The sequence below is a fragment of the Sebastes umbrosus genome, chromosome 21 (assembly GCF_015220745.1).
Source record: "Sebastes umbrosus isolate fSebUmb1 chromosome 21, fSebUmb1.pri, whole genome shotgun sequence".
NCBI lineage: Eukaryota > Metazoa > Chordata > Actinopteri > Perciformes > Sebastidae > Sebastes > Sebastes umbrosus.
The window spans coordinates 20,037,453-20,058,778 of record NC_051289.1 but is presented as its reverse complement, the minus strand read 5'-3'; the positions used below and the strand labels follow the sequence as shown (position 1 = coordinate 20,058,778).

The 21,326-nt window shown below is 40.3% G+C and overlaps 1 protein-coding gene across 1 annotated transcript in view; it reads right to left on the bottom strand.

The window, feature by feature from the left end:
* Window positions 1-4,203: 4,203 nt before the first annotated feature.
* stk17a (serine/threonine kinase 17a) overlaps window positions 4,204-21,326 on the bottom strand; it is a 28,785-nt gene continuing 11,662 nt past the window's right edge. The window contains exons 2-7 of the mRNA XM_037757290.1: window positions 18,308-18,520; window positions 8,510-8,657; window positions 7,358-7,484; window positions 7,204-7,252; window positions 6,787-6,966; window positions 4,204-5,494 (exon numbers count right to left, since the gene is read on the bottom strand). Coding sequence (XP_037613218.1) covers window positions 5,104-5,494; window positions 6,787-6,966; window positions 7,204-7,252; window positions 7,358-7,484; window positions 8,510-8,657; window positions 18,308-18,520 — 1,108 coding nt within the window. The 3' untranslated portion in view covers window positions 4,204-5,103. The remainder of the gene's footprint in view (window positions 5,495-6,786; window positions 6,967-7,203; window positions 7,253-7,357; window positions 7,485-8,509; window positions 8,658-18,307; window positions 18,521-21,326) is intronic.

Here is a 21,326-nt window from a genome sequence, read left to right as displayed (position 1 = left end):
TTGGCTCTGATTTTGTTACATTCACGAATATGTAAGGGATAATGTACAGCGAGCCAGTCATTGTTGTGAAATAAACCCCAATAGGGAGATAAAGGGGTCTTGAGACACTGTATATTATCCCGCTTATTACACAGCTACTTAATTAAGAAATCAATAATTTGACACAAAACAGTCCTCCAGAATCCGACATCATAACTACACCCATAGCAACGGTCTGTTATACATAGCAACGGTCTGCTATAAAGAAATAACAAACCGTAGAACGCCATGATTGACCAATCACAATCGAGTATTCAACAAAGCTGTGTAATAATATACAGTATTTGATGCAAGTAGAACGTTATGCATTTATACGATAATAAGGAACCACTATATTAATATTTTTTGGGGAGAAGTCTTTTCACCATGATGGACACATTTTGATTGGTACCAATACAGTATTGCAGTCCGATATCCAGCCCTAGCCACAGCTAATGCTGTCAGAGAGAGGAGACAGAATGATTCTTTCAAAGGACATTTAAAATACGTCCCGTCTGTGTAAAGCTACAATGTCATAAAACCTTAAAATCCACTTTCTCCTAAGATCAGTAAAAATAATTACAATTTATCATGCTTTACATCAATTAATAGGATAAATGAGTCCATATACATAATAGGGTTTGTAAAAGGAATGATGATCCAAGTCATAGGACCTTTAAAAGATGGATGATGGGACTTTCTGTGGCTTATGGCTGCATTCCAACACTTTGAGTGTATCAAAATATGAGTAATTGCTGTGAAGGGCTTGATGCTCGACATGTAACTGGACCTTTGATTTAGTGCTTCGATTTCATTGAAGCAGCACAATTAGTTACACACACAATTATACAAAAATACACAATTAGTTCTGCAGCTGTATTTTATAGAGTAGTCCAGATGGATGTGTTGGCAAGTATTGACATTGTACTGTATTGTGTTGATGCTGAGTCTCATCAGAAGCTGTATTGCTTGCAGTGCTTGTATCTTTCTACCTGAGCACTGCTTATTAACAGACCAATTGTGTGGATGAACTGAAAAGAAATGGACAAAGTCATCTTTATGTACTCATTTATATATACAGTAAATATATATATATATATATGTATGTGTATATATGTATGTGTGTATACAGTATGTATGTGTATATATATATGTATATATACGGGGAAAAAAAAGTTCGGAAACTTGTGTTTGGTTGATTATTTCTCTGTTGTTACAATGCTAACTGGCATTGTATCTTACATGGTTGGAAAGCCTGTTTATTTACCTTCGCAATGATGTCCAACTTGTAGGATCATGCATTTGTGGGATAAGCAGCAAAGCTGATTATGTGGGTAGCGCCCAAGAAAGATGTGCCAAAATGCTCTGCCAATGGTTATAAAGTTTCCGAACTTTTTTTCTCCCCCAATATACTGTGTATATATATACTATATATATACTTTTTTCGACATACTATACTAGACATACTATACTATCACTTTTTCGACATACTATAGTATGACTTTTAAATTTTTTTGACATACTATACTGACTTTTTTAATGAAATTTTTCGACATATTATACAATGACCGTTTTTATTTTTTCCATATACTATACTATGCCTTTTTTTCTCGACATTATATACCAAGACTTTTTAGATTATTTTGATATACTATGCTATGACCCTTTTTCGACATATTATGACTTTTTTATTTTTTCGACTTACTATACTATGACTTTTTTTATGTAATTTTCCTCTGTGTGTCAGTGAGTGTCAGTGAGAGAGTGTCTATCCTCTGGATACTGTAATTCCAGGAAGAAATCTCAAGGGAAGAGAGAAATACACAGGCTGCAGTCACATCCTCTACACTTAATTTCCACAGAATGCATGTTCTGCCCCCCTCTGGGAACAATATGCAACTACACTTCTAAATGACTTAGTAGCCCTATATTTCATATGGATTACATTATGTTTAAATACACAAATAAGGCATTATCTAATGCTAACTTTTGTTGTTTAAGAGAATTTAGGAGAAATCTACAGACGCAAATAGACAAAGTAGTAAAATAAAACACTCAAATATGTATTTTGGATGTTTTCTTTCCACTAGTCAGAAAGAAGACATGTTATGGAAGCTAAATAGACCAAAATCTCTGAAGCATGAAAATATTGTTTTTGCCTGTAGTGCCTCACCTTAATATCTGATTTGATTTTTTATTCGTTTCACCCAGTTCTTCTTCTACCTCTCAGCTTTTCTCTGGGCTACTCTAACATATGAATTGAAAATAAAATCTGAAATATAACAGCCTCATAATGACCCCAGCTCATCTGCAGAGGGTTTATTGCATTGTTTATCACTATGAGATGAGTTGAGGTATATACAGTATGGCTGCTAAAAACACGTTTCCTCTCTGTACTCTGATCCCAAATGATAACAACACTCTCGACACACTTCTGAAATGTTTATTTACAGTACGGTACATTCAATGTACAAATCTGTTCCTACAGCAACAGAGCTTATTGTTTCATAGACATAAATGTATAGTGCAGACCCTCTGGAAGTCTAGAGTGCTCCTTGTCTACATGTACAGGTTCAAATGACCTGTGTTTATTGCTTCAGACACAACTGAACCGTGGGGAAGGTCAGTGATTCATGTTAGAGGAATATGTGACATGTACTGTTGAATAAACCCTCATAAAAACAAAACAAAATAATTTGCATCATGTACACAGAATTAGAAAACTCAAATATTCTGTCTATAAATATCTGCAATATTACACAGAAACACCTGCAATAATAATAATAATAATAATAATAATAATAATAATTAAAACAAGAGCTGAAATCATCAAATATTTTCTCCAAGCATGGCACCAAATACAAAAAAACTTGGTCGAGTTAGGAAAGGCTTGTTCTTCTCTCTTACAGCAGCACAGACGAGAAAATGGACAGAAATCAACACACATTTGGCTTCTGAGTGAAAAAAAATCAGGAAAAAAGTGAGTTATTTCTCACTGTTTTGTAACCACAAACAGTCCCAACTGCAAATCAACCCTTCAGTCATCAGTACACATGCACATAATGTGATGACTGGAACTGTAGAGGTGTTATTATATACACAATGTTTACATACTGTGTACTGAACTGTCAGTATCGGCTCACAGACACGTTGTACATATCATCTGGAGTTAGTTGCTCTAAACCTGACTCATCTGTTGTCTACGTTAGTCAGTGACGTGTGTTTTCCCAGAATGCCTTTTGGCCCGTCATCCTAAATATTGAAAGCTCACAGATGAACTGATGTCAGCTGTGTGACGGAGCTCAAACTGCTGACTCCGGCATGGTCAGTGTTCAGGCTGTTGAATGCACTGTAATTAGTATATATCCCATGGATTCAATTCATGTGTAATTCACGTAATCGTGAACCAGGAAGTATAAAGAGTGACAAACGCTGTGTAGGGACGAGGTCGGGGTGGAACGGTGGGTCAAAAAAACACTGGACTTTTGCCCAGGAGACCGGTGTTCATGTCCTGTGTGAAATCAGAAGTCAAAGTTGATTTCTCACGTAACTTCCGTACTTAAGAAACACCACTTGTGTAGTTATTTTAACCCTTTTCCTAAACCTAACCGAATTGTTTCCTGTGAAGACAGAAGTTTATTTTGAAGACTTTATGCATGTAAGAAGCGGATTTTGACACGTGTGAAAATGCCTGAAAAATTTTTAATAATTTTTGGTCTGTATCGAATGTTCGCCGATAAGTGATGAGAAATGTCAGTACAGAAATGCAAATTTTGTGTCTCCATCACACAGATTGTGAGACATTTTTTTTAAACTACAAAATCTCTATTGGTATATAAGTAATCCAGTATCAGTGGGGCTCTAATTAAGATCAGAACATAAATATCTCCTTTACAAAAGACTTACACAGAGTGTTTGTAAAGACCCTCATATATAATTTATATCCTCTCAAGCACTCGCTGTCTGTGAGTTTCTGAGGAAAAACACTGAAACTGGACCGACATGTTGACCAGTCTGTCATGTGGCTGCATTCTGGTCTGTTTCCGGCCCCTCTGGGTCTGTCTCTTGTTGAATCCAAATGTCCAGACTGCCCTGCTTGTGTAGACTTGCACACACTTTACCGGCAAGTAACTGAGAAGTCCAAAGACTTTCAGAAAAATAATGTGTCAAAAATGTTAGACACAATTTATATTTAGCACAAATATTTATTTGAAGACATTTTTTTTTAACAAAACAATTTCATCACAAGGTCCGTTTAGTATCTGTTCTGAAGCTTTGTGTCGTAGTACACAATTGCGTTAATGCGTTAAAGAAATTAGTGGCTTTAAAACAAATTTACATTACTTTTACTACGATAACTTTGACAGCCCCAATTCAAACTCAAAGTACTTTTTTTTCTCACTCGACTCTTTCTTCGTGAAAACTGGGCAAACTCCGTCTGCTGAAGAATTGATACGGTCGAAAAGCTCCAGAAGAACTACCGCATGCACCTTGTAGTCGGATTGTTTTGTAAACTGCTGTCGTCAAGGTCAAAAATGAACTTTCAATCTCAATCAATGATTTGAATTTTTGTATGTATACGTTTATTTACGTATTGAGGCTTCACTGTGTGAATTCACAAAAATGTGAATTCTTTTCAGAAGAATCTCCGTGTTTGATTGTTAAAAGTTGGTCTAAAACTGACAGCTCCGGAAAGAAGACCTCACACTTCAACACAGTCCAATACAAACTCTACTGTAGCTTCTGGAAATATCTCCGCGTGTCATGCTGTCTAGATTTGGCCAGTTGTTCAGAGAGAAAAGAAAAAAATACACAACGGCAAACCAAATGAAATACGAGAGACGTAAACCTGCTGTAGCTGTTGCAGAAGGCGGGGTGGAGTGGGTGTCAAGCGAGGTGATGCATTGTGGAAGAAACATGTGAGTACGTACTTAAAAAATGCACTTAAAATCCAACTGCTTAAATAAAATCAGTGTGCAACAGCATCTGATTATACACGTACAGTATACATGGAGGGGAGTTTGTACAGTCAGAAGGTTTATTTTAGTTACCGTGACAACGCTAACACAGTGCTGTCAGGTGGTGTCAGTAGATGAACTCTCCGGGGACCTCCTGCAGGGCGCTGAAAGGCTCCTCGAACTTGAAGCGTTTGGAGATGGCCTTCTGCTCGGCAGCAAGCACCTCCTTGTCTGAGCTGGAGGAGGAGGACTGGCGGCACTGGCCCAGGGTGTAGGCTGCCATGACGATCAGCTCCTCCGTCACCGGGCCTTCCCCCTCCTCCCCCTCTTCCTCCTCCTCCACATTCTCAGCTGTGGTCGGGCTGCTGGGAGGTTCGGGGCTACTGGTGGGGCTGCTGGTGGAGCTGGATGCCTCCTGGTCCTCCACCGGGAGGATCTCCTCCACCGTTTGGGTTTCCTGAGGCTCTGAGAACTGAAGCCAGGGGTGTTTGAGGCACTGCTCTGCTGTGGCCCGATCCCTGCACACACACACACACCAAAATTAGCGCATATGCAGGAAAACCCCGCTAAAAATATTCAACATCACAAACGCGCTGGACCAAAGACGGTTTTTGATGAATTTTATTGTATTTCTGTCGAGTTTAAATGAAAAAAATAAGAAATAAAATGAGGTAAAATGACTGTTTCTGTCAATGGAGTCTGGTACTGCAGCTTTCAGGAGCACATATAACAGCTGTTTCTTTCACATCTAACTCTGTGAATTAAGACTTTATTTTGACGAAACCAGAGTAGTTATCATCATAAAAATATGATGATCAGCGAGGTACAATTACTGGTGGAAGACTGGTGGACTGTTTAGACCAGGGGTCAGCAACTTTTATTATCAAAAGAGCCATTTTAGAAAAAAATAAAATAAAAAATAATTGTCTGGGGCCACAAAACATTTGAGCATTTTGTAATTAAGGTAACACAGCCTATAGTCTAAGTATATAGTTTATAAGTCTAATGCAGTGAGGGCCCAAGTGCAAATGTACTACGGAGTATTAGAGCCACATGAGGGAGAAAAAAATCTGAGATTTCGAGAATAAAGTCATAACTTTAAGAGAAAAAAAGTCATAATATTACTAGAATAGTCATAACTTTATGAGTAAAAAGTCATAATATAATGAGAATAAAGCCATGACTTTACAAGAAAAAAGAAAATAACACCTAAAATTACTACTTTATAATATTGTGACTTTATTCTCGAAATCTCAGATTTATTTTTTTTCTTCAATGTTGCCCTAATACTCCATCGTACCATCGTACCATAGACCTACAACAATGGTAAATACAAATTAAAATGTAAACAAAAAAACAGTTATTCATTTCCACTAATTTTTTTAAAAATCCACAGGGAGCGCCTGGAGAGGGGCTAAAGAGCCTGTGGCTCCGGAGCCGCAGGTTGCAGACCCCTGGTTTAGATGGAATAACAGAAAGTCTACAAATTTAACATGAATTTAACATTATAGACATCACCACTGACTATTTGTTTAACTATTTAGCCACAAATTCACAGACTGACCGTACACGGTCCAGACATATACTCGGTTTTGACAGTCTTGTTACTTAGGTAAAAGATCAGAGTACTTCTTCTGCCGCTGCTAGTTAGTTAGTGAGCCCACTAGATAGCCGTGCTTCACAGCAGCCAAAAAATAAACCAAAGCACAACGTCAGTAAACACCGAACAAACCGGCTTGCATTGAAGGGCAGAAATACTACACATTACTGCGACCTATAGAGTTAATGTGAGGTGAGGAGGATGACTCACTGTGGCTGCTTGCGGAGCAGCATCTGGATGAAGGACAGGGCGGCCCGGTCCAGCTGCTGCAGCTCCTCCTCGCTGTAGCTCACATTGAGCTGGGAAATGTTGAGAAACGTCTCCTGCTTGTTCTCGCCCAGGAACGGAGAGATGCCCGTCAGCATCACGTAGGCCAACACACCGGTGCTCCTAAACACAGAGCAGACAGGATCAGGGCAAGCTGACACACAACAACCATAAATGATATTATATACACTAAAATGTGCAAAACTAATAGCCTTCCCATCCCTCTAAGGCTGTATTAGTCTTAGTAAACATGAGAGAGGCCACGGTGTCTTTTTTGATACTACCACTTGGGGGCCCCACAGAGTCACACGTTTTCATACCACATTTTATCCACCTAATCAAACAGAAGAGCTTTCTTACCACATATCTGTTGCTGTGCTTATGGGCTCATAATTTAGAATCTCAGGAGCTGAAAACATGAATACACACATATTAGTTCATCATTCAGAATGAAATCAGTGCAAACATGATTTGTGCGAGGTGGCAGAAGTGATGTTTTTGAGCAGCAACTCACCAACGTACTCCGGAGTTCCCATGATCTCCCTGAGCTCCTGGTGGCTGCTGACCATCCGGGACAGACCAAAGTCCACGATCTTGATGTCCCCCAGAGGAGAGCTGCTGGTCAGCAGGATGTTCTGAGGCTGACGGCACAGCACAGCACAGCACATTACGTTAGTGTTAGACAGGAAACACATCATCTACATCTGTCTCACCTGGGCCATCTTATCTTCACTCCTTCATGTAAGAAAGTGTTTTCTTCTTCTTCATTTGGGGAACAGTTTAAAGGTTTATAGTCTGTATGCATGTAATTATTCTGTCAGTATGGTCATTTTATTTCTGATGGATGGAATTAAAAACAATATATTCTGGCTTTGTATGACTGCTTTAGTGTCTCAGAATGTTAAGACTTGGATTTTACAAAACCTTGCTGAAAAGTGGATAACACACAGCCACACTGCATCTCATGAGTTTAGCTTTCACATTAGTTCTGCTCTGTTTTGGTTTGATTTTGTGGGTTTATTAATTTATTATTATTATTATTATTGTTTATTTTATATAATTGTATTATTTTTTTAATTATTATTTTGTTTATAAATTATATTCATTTCCAATGCATATCTTGAATATAAATTAAAAATAATAATACAAAAATGATTTCACTACAACAGTGTACAATATATTTAGCTCAGACGTGTACTTATAATAGGACTTCACAGATTCATACTGTACTGTACAGCACAAAGTGCTTCAAACTCACTTAAACTAAAAGGACTGTGGCCCAGGACCATATTTTATCTTCCTCCATGTGGCCCCTGGCATGAAAAGATTGGACCCCTGGTCTAAACTGAGGGAGACAACAGTCAGTCAGCCTACCTGACTATTTCAGGAAGAGTCATGCGAGTGTGTGTGCAGTAGAGTAACGGCATTAGACACATGGACCAGACACTGAGGTCACACCAGGGAGGCATGTGTTGGCCAAGGTATATTTATTGTTAACAGTTTTCATTCTAATGTCAGAGTGAATGAATTAGGTTTCATATTAACTGACTGACTTAATTTTAGACATCATGAAGAAATGAGAGGAGAAATTAAAGGCCTATACAAGAAATTGCTAAATCCAGGCAGTGATGGAGAATCATGTTTGTGTGTGTGTGTCTCCACTGACCTTCAGGTCGAGGTGGACAACGTTGTTCTGGTGGAGGAAGGAGACTCCCTCCAGGATCTGCCTCATGAGCCTCTTCACGTCCTCCTCGCTGAAGGCCTCGTCTTCCTGATCTGACACACACTGGTTGAAGATCTCACCTCCAGCCGCGCTGCACACAAACACACACACACACACACACACACACACAGTTAACGTGGCTGTATAACAGTCTGAAACATCTTAGATTGAACCAGTCTGAACTCAGCTCTTATCTCTGCAGTTGTACCTGGGTCAGATTGAAAAAAACATTCATGTTTAATTTTGGACTGTGGGAGGAGACCGGAGCACCCGCAGAAACCCAAACTATAGCGTATGAACCAAACCTTTAGTTTTTTTAAAATAGACAATGACACAGAGGAATCCATTAAATGGACATTTTCATTCCATGAGATAACTCCACGAAATCTGATAGAAAACTGACCACGGGATGTTTTATACAAAGGAAGATGAAGATGCTCAGCCTGTCTGGTTGGGTTATTATGGAACTGAGCGCTATTAACAAAATAATATTCAAAACAATGAAGTAAATCTGCATCCCTTATACCTCGCCTTAAAGACAAATGTACTGGTTTGAAGAATGTTGATGTCAAATAACTGCAATTTTTTTGAAAAAAAGTGACGCACTTGGTATAGCAGCATTCAAAGAAGTTGTTAATCTAATAAACTGTTTCTGAAGCAGCGATCTTTTGTTCAGATAACTTGGAATATTACAGTATGTTAAATATGGATAATATAATGTTAACAGACATGTATACAAATGTGGTGACCCTATTGCAGACAAAACCAACCTGATTTCTCTAAGAGAGTTTGTCATCTATTAGAATACCTCAGAAACATGTTGATCAAACTTTAACTATTTCTTCATAATGAATATTGAGTTTAGTTTGTTCACTATCATATTTTGTATTTCCGGCATATAATGAAATTAGACTTTTTGACATTTAATGATTTGTTTGAAACCGTATTGACCCTTTGTGCGGGGCCCCCTTCTAATCATGACGTGTAAAAGTGTGCTAGGAATATCACACGACCCACAGGTGCACACTCGGAGAGCACACACATTGAGGCACATTTTTGCTATAACCAGTGCTTGCTGTAGTTGAACATCTTTATTACAATACGTTCCCTGTTTCAGTTTCACAACCTCACCAAAACCATTATGAAACGTCAGGCTCTTTCTGGTGAATCCCCACAAGACACCGTGGAAATAAATCACTTTCTGTCCTCAATGTGTGAAAGTGCGTGTTAGGACTCGCTGGAGGCTGCGGCAGAAATAGCAGAGCGAACTAATTATGAGTTTCACTTGAACAAGGCCAGCACTGGTGACTGATCACATCTCTTGACATGAGAAAACAGGGCTTGTGATTATAAGATAAACAGCATAATGAAAACTGTCTGGAGCAATCAAAAATACTTCTTAACCACTGCCCTCCTTTCATTTCCTCTGACCTGAGATAAACTCTGATGGATAAACTCAATTAGACAGGGTGTATGATTGAACAGAAAAAGACAAGAGGACAGTCAGGAATAGACAAGGCGTCCCCTCAGGGTGCTGCTGAATTAGGCTTTATCTCAGAGGAAGCTGGAGAAGTGAGGAAGAGGAAGGTGGGGGTGTGGCCGTGTTTTGGTTTTTCAAGGTGAGAAGAAAAGGCCTTTAACTCAACTAGAGAGAGTAAAAACACTGGAGGTTAGACCTGATGCATGGGTAATGAAAGGAAAATAGTTCCTAACAGAACCTCCATTCTACACACTGACCAGGTAGGTGTGACAAAACAGTGCAGTCGAGCTACAACCTGCGCTACACACAGGTCCTGGTCCTGCTGTACAGTAAGCGCTCCGAACAGTCAAGTCAAACTTTATTGAATTGAACTTTGATTGAATTCTGGTTTATTACTTTATGTTTTCGGTTCGGTTTGTTTGTCTGTTTGTCAGCAGGATTAAGGAAAAAACTACTAGCCCGATTTTCACGAAACTTGGTTAAGGGTGTAGCACGGGCCAAGGAAGACACATTCTGGAGTGGATCCAAATCACAGGGCAGATACACAAATTATTTTTCACTTTCGTTATCATTGCGAGATAGAGCATCTGGCCTTGGTGGAGGGCTGTGCCCTTCTAGTTACTAGGGTGTTGGGCTGATTAAAAATTTTTCACACTGGTTTGATATTAAGCCAAACACTGGACACAAAAATCAGACAATTAAAAACATATGCAACAATAAGATAAAAACAATACATTTTATTTATTTACTTTTTTCATGAAAACTCTTCTCAGAATCAGAATCAGAATCTTTGTTTATTGCCAGGTGTTTCAGGTGTACACTAGGAATTTGCTTTGGTTCATTGGTGCAAATAAGCAGTAAAAATAACAATATAATAATTAAAACGTTAGATGAAATAAAAAATTAAAAATATTGAATTAACGAGATAATTATCTTTTTTTTTTCAAGAAATCTTTTCTCAAAATTATGAAATAATTGTATTGTTAATTCTGAAAAACAGAGCAGAATTTTTTCGATGAAAACTTTTATCAAAATTTTTGTGATAATTAACTCATTAATTCAGAAAAATAGAAAAAAAGATTTCTCCATTAAAACTTTTCTCAGAATTGCCGAGATAATTATCTCATTAATTCAGAAAAACACAACAGAATTTTTTTTCAAGAAAACTTTTCTCAGAATTATTGAAATAATTATCTTGTTAATTCTGAAAAACAGAGCAGAATTTTTCTCCATTAAAACTTTTGTCAGAATTACCGAGATAATTATCTCTTTAGTTCATAAAACAGAGTAGGAAAAAATTATTTCTAGAAGTAGTTTATGAACGTCATTTCTTGGAGGCAGAGTTGAACTGTGAAGGTTTACACACTGGCAGCTGTTCATGGAAAGACAGTTTTGAGGAAACAGAGCTCGCCCAGTAACAACAGGCTGCCAGGAACCAACAGATCAACTTTCTAAAGGAATCAATTGAAATGAAAACACTTTTAAATAAACATTTGGAATGAAACCCCCAGTGACCAAGAAGCCTCACTAAATGAGTCATCCACTACCATACACAGATACACACACAAGAGAAGAGAAAACTCCTCCATTGAAGGAGATTGGCCTGCTGTCTGTGTGCTGCCCTGAAGTCTGTTTGATTGGCGAGTTGCTGATGTAATTAATGAAATCAGTGTCAGGGCAGCGCTGTGGGAATGGATCAATTCAGGCTTTGATCAGCCACTCGTAAAGCTCAACCTCAGATGGTTTCAAAAAAAAAAGAAAAAAAAGAAAACATGAATGTCAGCTGACCTAAATACTCTGCTTCATATCTGACCTGCTTCAGTCACACTACAAACACAAACACACAGTAAACAATGGGGGAATGGGGAGGGAGGAGAGGGTCTATTATGTGAGGGAAGCCTTTCACTGAGGAGAGGGAAAATATTAAATATTCCTTTACGGAGAAATGGGACTTATCAGTCAAACTATAATTGTTCCATCATAATTAAGGTAGAAAGAGTTGCACCAAGGGAAACAGATTAGTGGAGGACACCATCTCCACAAGGGAGAGCGGAGACAAAGAGACGAATGTGCGTGATGATAAAGTAAGAGTGAGGTCAAGTGAATGCCTCAGAGCGGCACTCATAACGTATTCATGTCCAGTAAACTGGACTTTCCCACATGGTAATGGCTCCACTTACTGCAAACAAAAATAGCAACGTACAGCCTGGTAATGAACCCACATTTGTCCAAATGCCTGAAATCTGACATCACCATCAATTACTGCTATCGGGGCCACCGGGCAAACATGAGCTGTGTCCCCCCCCCCCCGCCCCCCCTCCCATAGAGCCAACCCCACACATGATCCCTGAACCCATTTTGCTCAGAGCCCCAGGAACTAACCAGTATTTCTATCCTTGCCCCAATTCTGTGATTCTCTGATGAAACACAAATGTATTCATGAATATGCACCATGTAAGAACTATTTCTAGGGCAGGCTCCACGATACCATATTATCACATTACTTAAGTCAAGATACGATCTTATTGCGATTTTTTTGCGATATGCTAGTAGTATTACCAGGGTCTGAAATTAACTTTTTTCACTTCCTCCCACTGTGTTTTTCTCTGCCACTCTAATTGCTTACTGCCACTCTAATAACTAATTTCAGACCCTGAGTATTACAATGAGATAAAGTGTGATTTGTGATTTATTACCTGCAAATTATGCAGTTTGTCAACACCTGTTTTATCTAATAAGATATAGTTTTCACTCTGTTCATCTCAGAGTTTTCATTCACATATCATGAGATTTGACAATGAAGAAGTGTTTATGTTCCTTATGTTAGCCATACTTTTGTTAAGGCAAACATTGGTTAACTTATTTTTGCCAAATAAATGAAAAGCATGTTGAAAATCAGAACATGACCTCCTCGCTGTAACATAAATGTACCGGACCGAACCGTGAGTGAAGGCAAGCAGGCAGAGGAGGAGAGGCTCTGGCCACACGTGAGCGCGCATACTGTATGCGAGCGTGCATGTGTCCCGACCCGGAACATTTATACACTTAAAAAGTTACAAACAGTCCCTTTAAGTTTGCTCTCAAAGTGCACCAGATTGATGCTTTTAACTTTAAAATGTTCAACATTTCCCGCCCTACAGGGTCCGAGGTCCATCCACCACAGTCTCACAAAATCCTGGGGGAAACACGGCACATACACCATCCTGCTGCCCCCAAAACTCACCAGATCACCAAATGTAGATTAATCCACCGCTGAAAATAGTCCCTCACAAATGTACTATTTCCTTCTGTTTGAGTAATGTTTGATTAAAACTACAGTGACAAGTTGATTTAGGAAATCACTGAGCTTTTGTTTAAAAAAACAACTATATATTTGTGACCCACTCTTAAAGATTTCATGGGATTTGTTGACAGTAAGAGGAATATACAGTAGACCGACACTGACCGTATTCTTTATGTCAAAACTGACCAGGAGTCTACGGAAAACTTCACTAATAGAATCTATAAAGTTACAAACCAGATTGTGGCTGTGATTATTAATGAACCGTTGAGTCATTCCTGTGGTCACGACCGCGCTTCGGCTGGTCACGTGCACTCGCGTGGCTCAACTGACATGATGAACTCCCAGCTGGAGCTCAGCCAGCGACGAGTCCATCGAGCCCTCTATTGCTCTCATTCATTCTCTGTGGACGCCCTCCTCTTTCTGTTTAACCGTTCTCTTCATCACCCTCTCATTTGTCTCCTTCTTTCCTTTCTCATCTCTCTCACTCTTCATTTCTCTCTTTCTTTCTCTCCCTTACAGTCTGAAAAAAACGTTGGCCCCGTTGCCTGTTTCCCTCCCTCCCTCCCTCCCCCCTCCCATGAATAGTTTTCTATGTCAAGTTGAACCTTATTCATAGAATATGCGCACCCTCCTCCCTCCGTCTACTCCTCCATCTATCCTTCAATCCTCCGTCGTCACCATTTGCCCCACTGCCCGAAATATCTGTCAGCTGTGAGCTAAATAAAAGACGGGGTGTGTTGTCGACATCCCTCCGAAGAAAGAATGAAACCATTCTGCTCTACTTCCCTCTTGTATAAAAAAAGAGGAAAATAAAAAATAAAAAAGAAGAAGGAATAAAGAAGGAGATGAGTGGTGCTGACACAAGCTACAGCAGCAGGGATCACTTCCATCGGACACTCATCCTTTCATTCCTATGATTCATATTTTCACATCATAGACTTGGAATTGATTTTCTTTCCTATTAATGTTTTTTGTACAGCGCCGGTGCTACAGAGGTTGAACGTTTTGTAGCATGGAAATAAACTGCACGAGTAGAATAAAAGGGGAAATGTAACTAATTTATATTTGATCAGATATTGCTCAATTTCTGTTGTGAAGAAGTAATTCACATTAGACTGTCTCTAATAGCATGAAATATTACAAAAACTCCATAATGTTACGTTATACTTAAGCAACAGCTCATGACAGGCCACTTCGCGTCGGGCCGGACAACACCCCTTAGCTTAGTAAGCTATTGCTTTCATGAAATGGTCGCCAATACGAAAGGTATAGACGCATTCCAATTTAAATAGTTTTTATTAATAAATAATTATGTTCACAATAAAATAGTCATTCCTGCCTGAACATACCGAGGTGGATGCTAGAACGGTGATTAATATGGAGCGTACACTAACAGGCTAGCGTTATATGGATGTCATTATCTGGCTACTTATTGACATTATTGTATGTTGCCATATGTTGCAACCGCTAAAAACTGTTCAGCATCAGTAGGATGACTGTGATAACTGCTTGTACCAGACTCGCCTTTTTTTTTGTCAGGTTGAGGTGTGTTGCATGGCGTGGCGGTGGTTTGGTTTCAGTTGACAATAGCTCTGGAGAGAGGTTTCACACTTGTGGCCACTAAGGCCATAATCTCTCTGAATTGTGGTGCTGCGGAGGCAGTGGTTGGTGTATTTCTGCTGCGTTCCTGCTTGCTTGCATATTCTGGGCGACATTGTGGAGCCTTCTCTTTATGTAGCGCTGCATGTTGTTTAGCAGGTGGATTTTGTCAAAAAATGGCTCGACTGACGAGTGATAAAGCAGGAGCGTTTTCTTTAACTCAGCTTCCCAGCCCTCGGTCCAGCCTCAGTCTGGGTCTTATTCACATGAACAAAGGAAGGGAAATAACTCTGGATTCAGCTGTTAGTGCATTTTACAACTTTTATGACCTATTGATTTAAATAAGGGCTATTCAAGTGTTCATACTTGGAAGTTGATTTACCTAAAAAATCTCAGATGTCGAGTGGTACTGAAAGTGCAAGGGACCTGGATGTCATACCAGTGGTATGTGGTTATTATTTCACAACTATGAACCAATTAGATTGCTTGATTTGCGCACCCGTTTTATAATCCAGTGTTTTACCTCATTTCAGCTAATTAGCGCTAACTAAATCTGTTGTCTCCTGCAGTTTTGTGTCCACGTGATGGCAAGTTCATTTAAAAACAAACGTAACGGACAGAAATGCATGTTGCTAATGGCGCACAGCTAAAAGTTTACAGGCGGAACTCGCTCATGGGCTTTGGTTCCTGCGTGCAATGGACCGTGACCGCTCGGCCACCGAAGCAGTTCGGTCTGTGTGTGTGTGTGTGTGTGTCCGTGACAGGGAGTACTATCTTCATTCAGGGCAGCAGTTAATTCTGGGATTATCCTTTATATGAACAATGGCTGGGATTGGGATTATGGTCTGAGGTGGGGGGAGGATTGGGCCGACTGGAGCATTTAAAAAGGGCATTTATGGGATCTCCTTAACAGGACAGATTGCATTGTATGGCATGTGCTGCTGACAGCCACCTAATCCGGTAAAACACTACGATCCACACAACACTGGCACCGGTTCAAGGTTAACATTCTGCTACGTGTGCCACTAAAGCTGCAGAGAGAACTGCTTTCACAATCTGCAGTTTAAATCAGTTCAGTTTCTGATTCCAGTTCAACTTTGGATGAATTCTGCAACTTTAGAGCCGTGTTTTGTTCTCAACTGCAACAAGCTTTAGGCTGGCTTCTTCTCCAGAACAACGGCCGTAAAGGCTCTAACTTCTCCAAGTCCGTCTCTAGCTCTCCCGTCATCTCCGTTCTCTTTATACATGCATGGTCAGCTCCATCGGAGCTGTTTGAATGCATTTGACATAAACGTCAGTATATGGGTGCTCTACAGTTGTAGCATCGGCCGAATTGGCACAGAGATTTGAGTGACGGCTGGCTCGACTGCACGTTACCGCAATACGATAACGTTTCCTGTCCGTGACAGAGTTAGCATGCAGCTTTAGCCGTGATGTCTAGCTCTGCTTTTCGTGGCAATGTGTGAAACCCAAAGTGTTTCCATACTTTACTGTATGTGTAATGTTTACCACTCTGGATTTAACATGTGAGGGTGCAGGTCGTATCCACGCGGACCCTCTGCCGTTTTCTACTTTCTCGTTTGAGCTCGCTGCGGTTTGTTTTGGTTGACGGATACGGAACGGATATGACGTCACAGACTACAACAATAAAAGCGGTAACTTCCTTCTAATTCCTCCGCATAGACTCAAATGAAGGGACTAAACATTAGGGTACTGCTTGATGCATCTATCTGGCATAAAGTGTTCATGTGTGTGTGCAGTTAACACCGGTATCATGATCATCGGCACCACGCGGTCAATGGCTCTATATGTAGAGGTCAGACACCACAGATGACAGCTGATCCACAATGTGTCAATACCTTCTAATCTAGCAGTTTGCCCTCAACTGTTTGAGCACGGACTTTCATCTGTGTGTGTGTGTGTGTGTGTGTGTGGTGGGGGTCATGAGTGTCACTATGGTGAGGGATGCAGGCAAAATTCAATATGGCATGTGGAGGGAGAGACAAGGACGGAAAGAGAGAGAGAGACCTTCTTGATCAGCCTGGCGTGCCACAAACACACACACACACACACACACACACACACACACACACACACACACACACACTATGGGAACCAGGTCAAGCATGCCCAGGCATTGAGACCAGTGAGATGAGATCATCGACAACTGGTGCGGCTACTGTAGTCAACACCATAGTACCATGTGCTCCAGTAGTGCTGCTGATGGATTTAACACATCAGACTGCTGTCAGTCGGTCTGTCCCCTTCACCTCTCTCAGCCGTGAGCCCCGGGATACAGGAAACCCAATCCACCCGTATCCTACAACACAATCTGTGCGTGTGTACAAAAGGGCCCAGGCGAGGCACATTGTGGGAATAGCTGGTGTTTGCTGGAGCATTAAAGTTTGGCCTGAAGCTCTGCGGGGACTAAAAAAAGCTCCAGCTATATTGTCTGTTCCCTCTCTCACACTTCTGCCCTGACAATGTCACACTGTTTACTTCCTGTGGGCTTTTCTATGTTTAGTCACATGCAAACCAGATCTCAGTGTACTCACCAGTTACACTCTGACCCAAATGGCCCATATTCTAAAAGACACTGGACACTAAACTTATAAAATCAACCGCGTAACTCCATCTCAGCAATAATTACAACCAATAACAACCAATTATCACAAACAAAGACTGAAAGAACTGGTGAAAATCACTGTGAGAACCAATCAGGATCACAACTTTTTACTTGTATTTATTATAGCCAGCAATAGCAACTGGAAGTTAAAAGACAAAACCAGACTTTGAACAAACAAAAAATGAAGCCCATTACCCATTTTCATTCACATATCTAGAGGTCAGAGGTCAAGGGACCCCTTTAAAAATGGCCATGATAGTTTTTCCTTGCCAAAATTTAGTGTAAGTTTGGAGCGTTATTTAGCCTCCTTCATGTCAAGCTAGTATGACAAGGTTGGTACCAATGGATTCCTAGTTTTTTTTGTTTCATATGATGCCTGCTACAACCTAAAAATCGCAAGTTGCTTCAATGCGTTAAATAAATTTGTGCCGTTAAAACAAATTTGGCATTAACGTGTTATTATAGCGTTAACTTTGAAAGCCATAGCTTGTAGATATATTTATTCTTTTATGATTGTGTGACTGTATTGCATTTGACCTCGCTGAATATCACTTATGAACACACTCATGACTGGATAGGAAAACCCAGAGGTAATTGAGGCCATTGGTGACCAGCTTTGTGAGTATCCAGTATTACCAAAGGATATGAAGATTTAAAGAACATTTTAAGTTTTCAAATATTTGTTTATAATGTCTGCAATTGTGTAATGTATAATGTGAGTGTTTTGGTGTCCCGTGCAGGTTGGATACTCACAACTCCAGGACCAGCACCATCTCAGAGGCCATCTCATAGACTTGGTGGAGGTTGACCACCCGGGCGCTGGCTGTGGCCAACTCCAGTACCGCGATCTCATGGATGATCTCCGTCCGGCAGTCCTGGCCTTTCCGTCTCTTCCTCATGAACTTTGCGGCGTACTCAAGGCCTGTGCATTTTTCCACACACTTTCTGACCACAGCAAACTTCCCCCTGGAAGAGAAGAGGACCATCAGTACCGTACAGGATGGAGATGGTATCACAGCAAACATCATGGCTGGACGTTTAATCCAGTAATACTAGAACTTCTTCTAATGGAGCCACCGTAGGTTTGTCTTCTGAATTCTGTGCTCTGGTTGGTCAAGTGAGTTTATGAGACCTTAATTATTAGGAATTTACAGCTTGATCCGGACTGAAGGGGTACTACAGCAAATCACCCATCAAGACACACCGCAAGTCCATGGTGAATTTCCTTATGCACTAATTTATCCAACCCGGTCTCACGGGAAGGCATATACAGTAAATGCCACGACATCACATGGACATTCAGGGTGTCATGAGTACACATTTTAGCGTTTTCGTGTGTCATTTGTATGCCACGCAAAAATCTGCAGTTAGGTTTAGGCAAGAAAACCACTAACATAGGTTCAGGTGAGAAACCCACTTAGTTAGGGTAAGGGAAAACGCCATGGTCGGGCTTAAATTAAGTAAGTAAATGTGTGTTTGAGTAAAACACGTACGGAAACATCTACGGAACCCACGTGACAAACGTCAACAAAAACCACGTGACAAACGTCACTAACGTAAGTTCCAAAAAAAAAAACGTGGAGGTTTTTACATTGCAGTCAGTACAGGACACATGGCGTATATGACATGCGGAAATCAAGAAAGGCGTACACGCTAAACGCCTTGCGTATTATCATGACATTTTATATTTTTATATTTTTGGTGTTCTTGTGTGAGGACCACCGCACTGTGTGTGCACCGCACACATGTGCTCGCTGCCCAGGGGAAATCCTCTGAAAATGCAGCTGGTTGATTGAGATGACAAGCCCACATCGGGTCCTTCCCTCTGGCTACTGTTGGCAGGAGTCAATGCTCCAGTAATCAGCAGCAGCATCCTGGCTGAACTGGACCAATCCAGAGCCAAAACTCACTGACACCGACACGACAAAACTGTTCTCCCCTCTTCTTTTAATGTGGCTCGGATTCATTATGATGACTTCACATAAATATAGACGGGATACAAAGATGATAGCAAATAGAAAAACTTCTGTCTTATAAGTTGACGGAAGCAAAAATGTACGACTGATTTCACCGACTTTTAACAGACGCAGAAAGCTGTAGGAAAGAGAGAACGTAGGAACTTGATCTATCAATTATGGATATTTTTCTTGGTCTATGAGCCACCAAAGAGAAATAAGTTTCAACAAATGTTGGGCTTGTTAATGATCCAGGGAGTCGAATGTAGAGCAGCACAGCAGGCAGTCAGTTTGGAGTCAGCTGCTGGATTCAAAGCCATTGTTCCATTTTGATTTGATTGGTAGATGTTCTGTTCCTGCCGGTCTCCACAGAGAACAGGGACAAAGTCCTGTCCCAAATGATAAACGATATAACACTGATTCTAAGCTTAATAAGTTATCCTCTACAGACATGTTTGTGCAGACATGTAGCTTAGTGGGAATTTCAGACCCTTTTATAATTCGGTATCTTTACTCTCCGAGACTTTGGGTGAGAAAATGTTAAAATGATGGTGATGCTGTGAAAATTAGCCAAAAAACAATTGAAAGGACAAAGCTCAGTCAAAGAAGAGACATTATAAGGGCAGAAAAGGGTAACTGATAATCGAAAAACACACTTCATATATGGTTGACACAGCGATCATTTTTTCCGGAGCTGATGATGGAAGTGGCTAATGAGTGAGCCACATGTACAGTACCGATCGGGCAGGATGTATGGATCGGGTAGCGATTATTGTTCCTATGTAGCCTTAATGAGCTGATAAATGATATAACAACATGACATTGGATCAGTACTCGTCCTATACCGATCCAGAATCTTAGGCTGTATCGGAGGCATTTGCAATACTGGTATCGGTATCGGAACAACCCTATAGTTTGTGCTTGACAAACAGCAGGGCTTGAGAATTAATGAGTTTTAAAATAAACCAACAGAGGTTCTCGGTTCTTTCACAAAGAAGAGTGTTCTAATCATTCTGCGCTACAGGGGCAGTACAAACATTAGGACTAGCTGACCTGCACAACAAGAGCTATATATAGCTAAGAGATCTAAGATGAGAATGACTCACATCATTCTTTATCAAACTACAGCTAAGAGCAAGAAGAGAAGCTATGAGCTAAAAACACCATGAATAAGACTGTGTGGTAGCCATAGAGGACTTGTATCAGGGTACAGAGCATGACGAGCAGCTCTGGGCCTGAAGCACTAGAGACCGGGCTGCTTCATCCTCAGCTGGCCTCATGTGAGAGTCATGGGGTCGACGCAGCCGGGAGCTACAGAGTCACACATTTAGACGGGTTTTCTAACGAAAGAGAGAGATGTTGCGACCGGTTTCTCCATTTTCAAAATTTATTTGAAAAGCTGCATTACAGATGCAAAGATTTTGTCTACAAAAATAATTAATTGTTGATTAATTCTACAATTTGCCAAACTGCATCATGATTACTATATTAAAAGGTGGATAACAGGGGATCAGGTTTGTGCTGGTAATGTATTCCACAATTCTATAATTTCTCACTGCGATGATTAAAGTACTAAATCAATTAATTGATTAACAGATTGACAGAAAATGAATCTGCAACTACTTTGATAATTAATTGATTAATTGACAGTTCATTTTCAGTGTTGTTTTGTTATAGCAGCTGGTATACAAGGCTCCAGACTATTTTTTTCACCACCCCAGAGAAATGATTTCAACCACCTTGAAGTCAGTGTAAACCATCAAAAAAGCCTTCATGTATTAACATAGAGTGCAAAGAGCATCATTGTCCCAACTTTT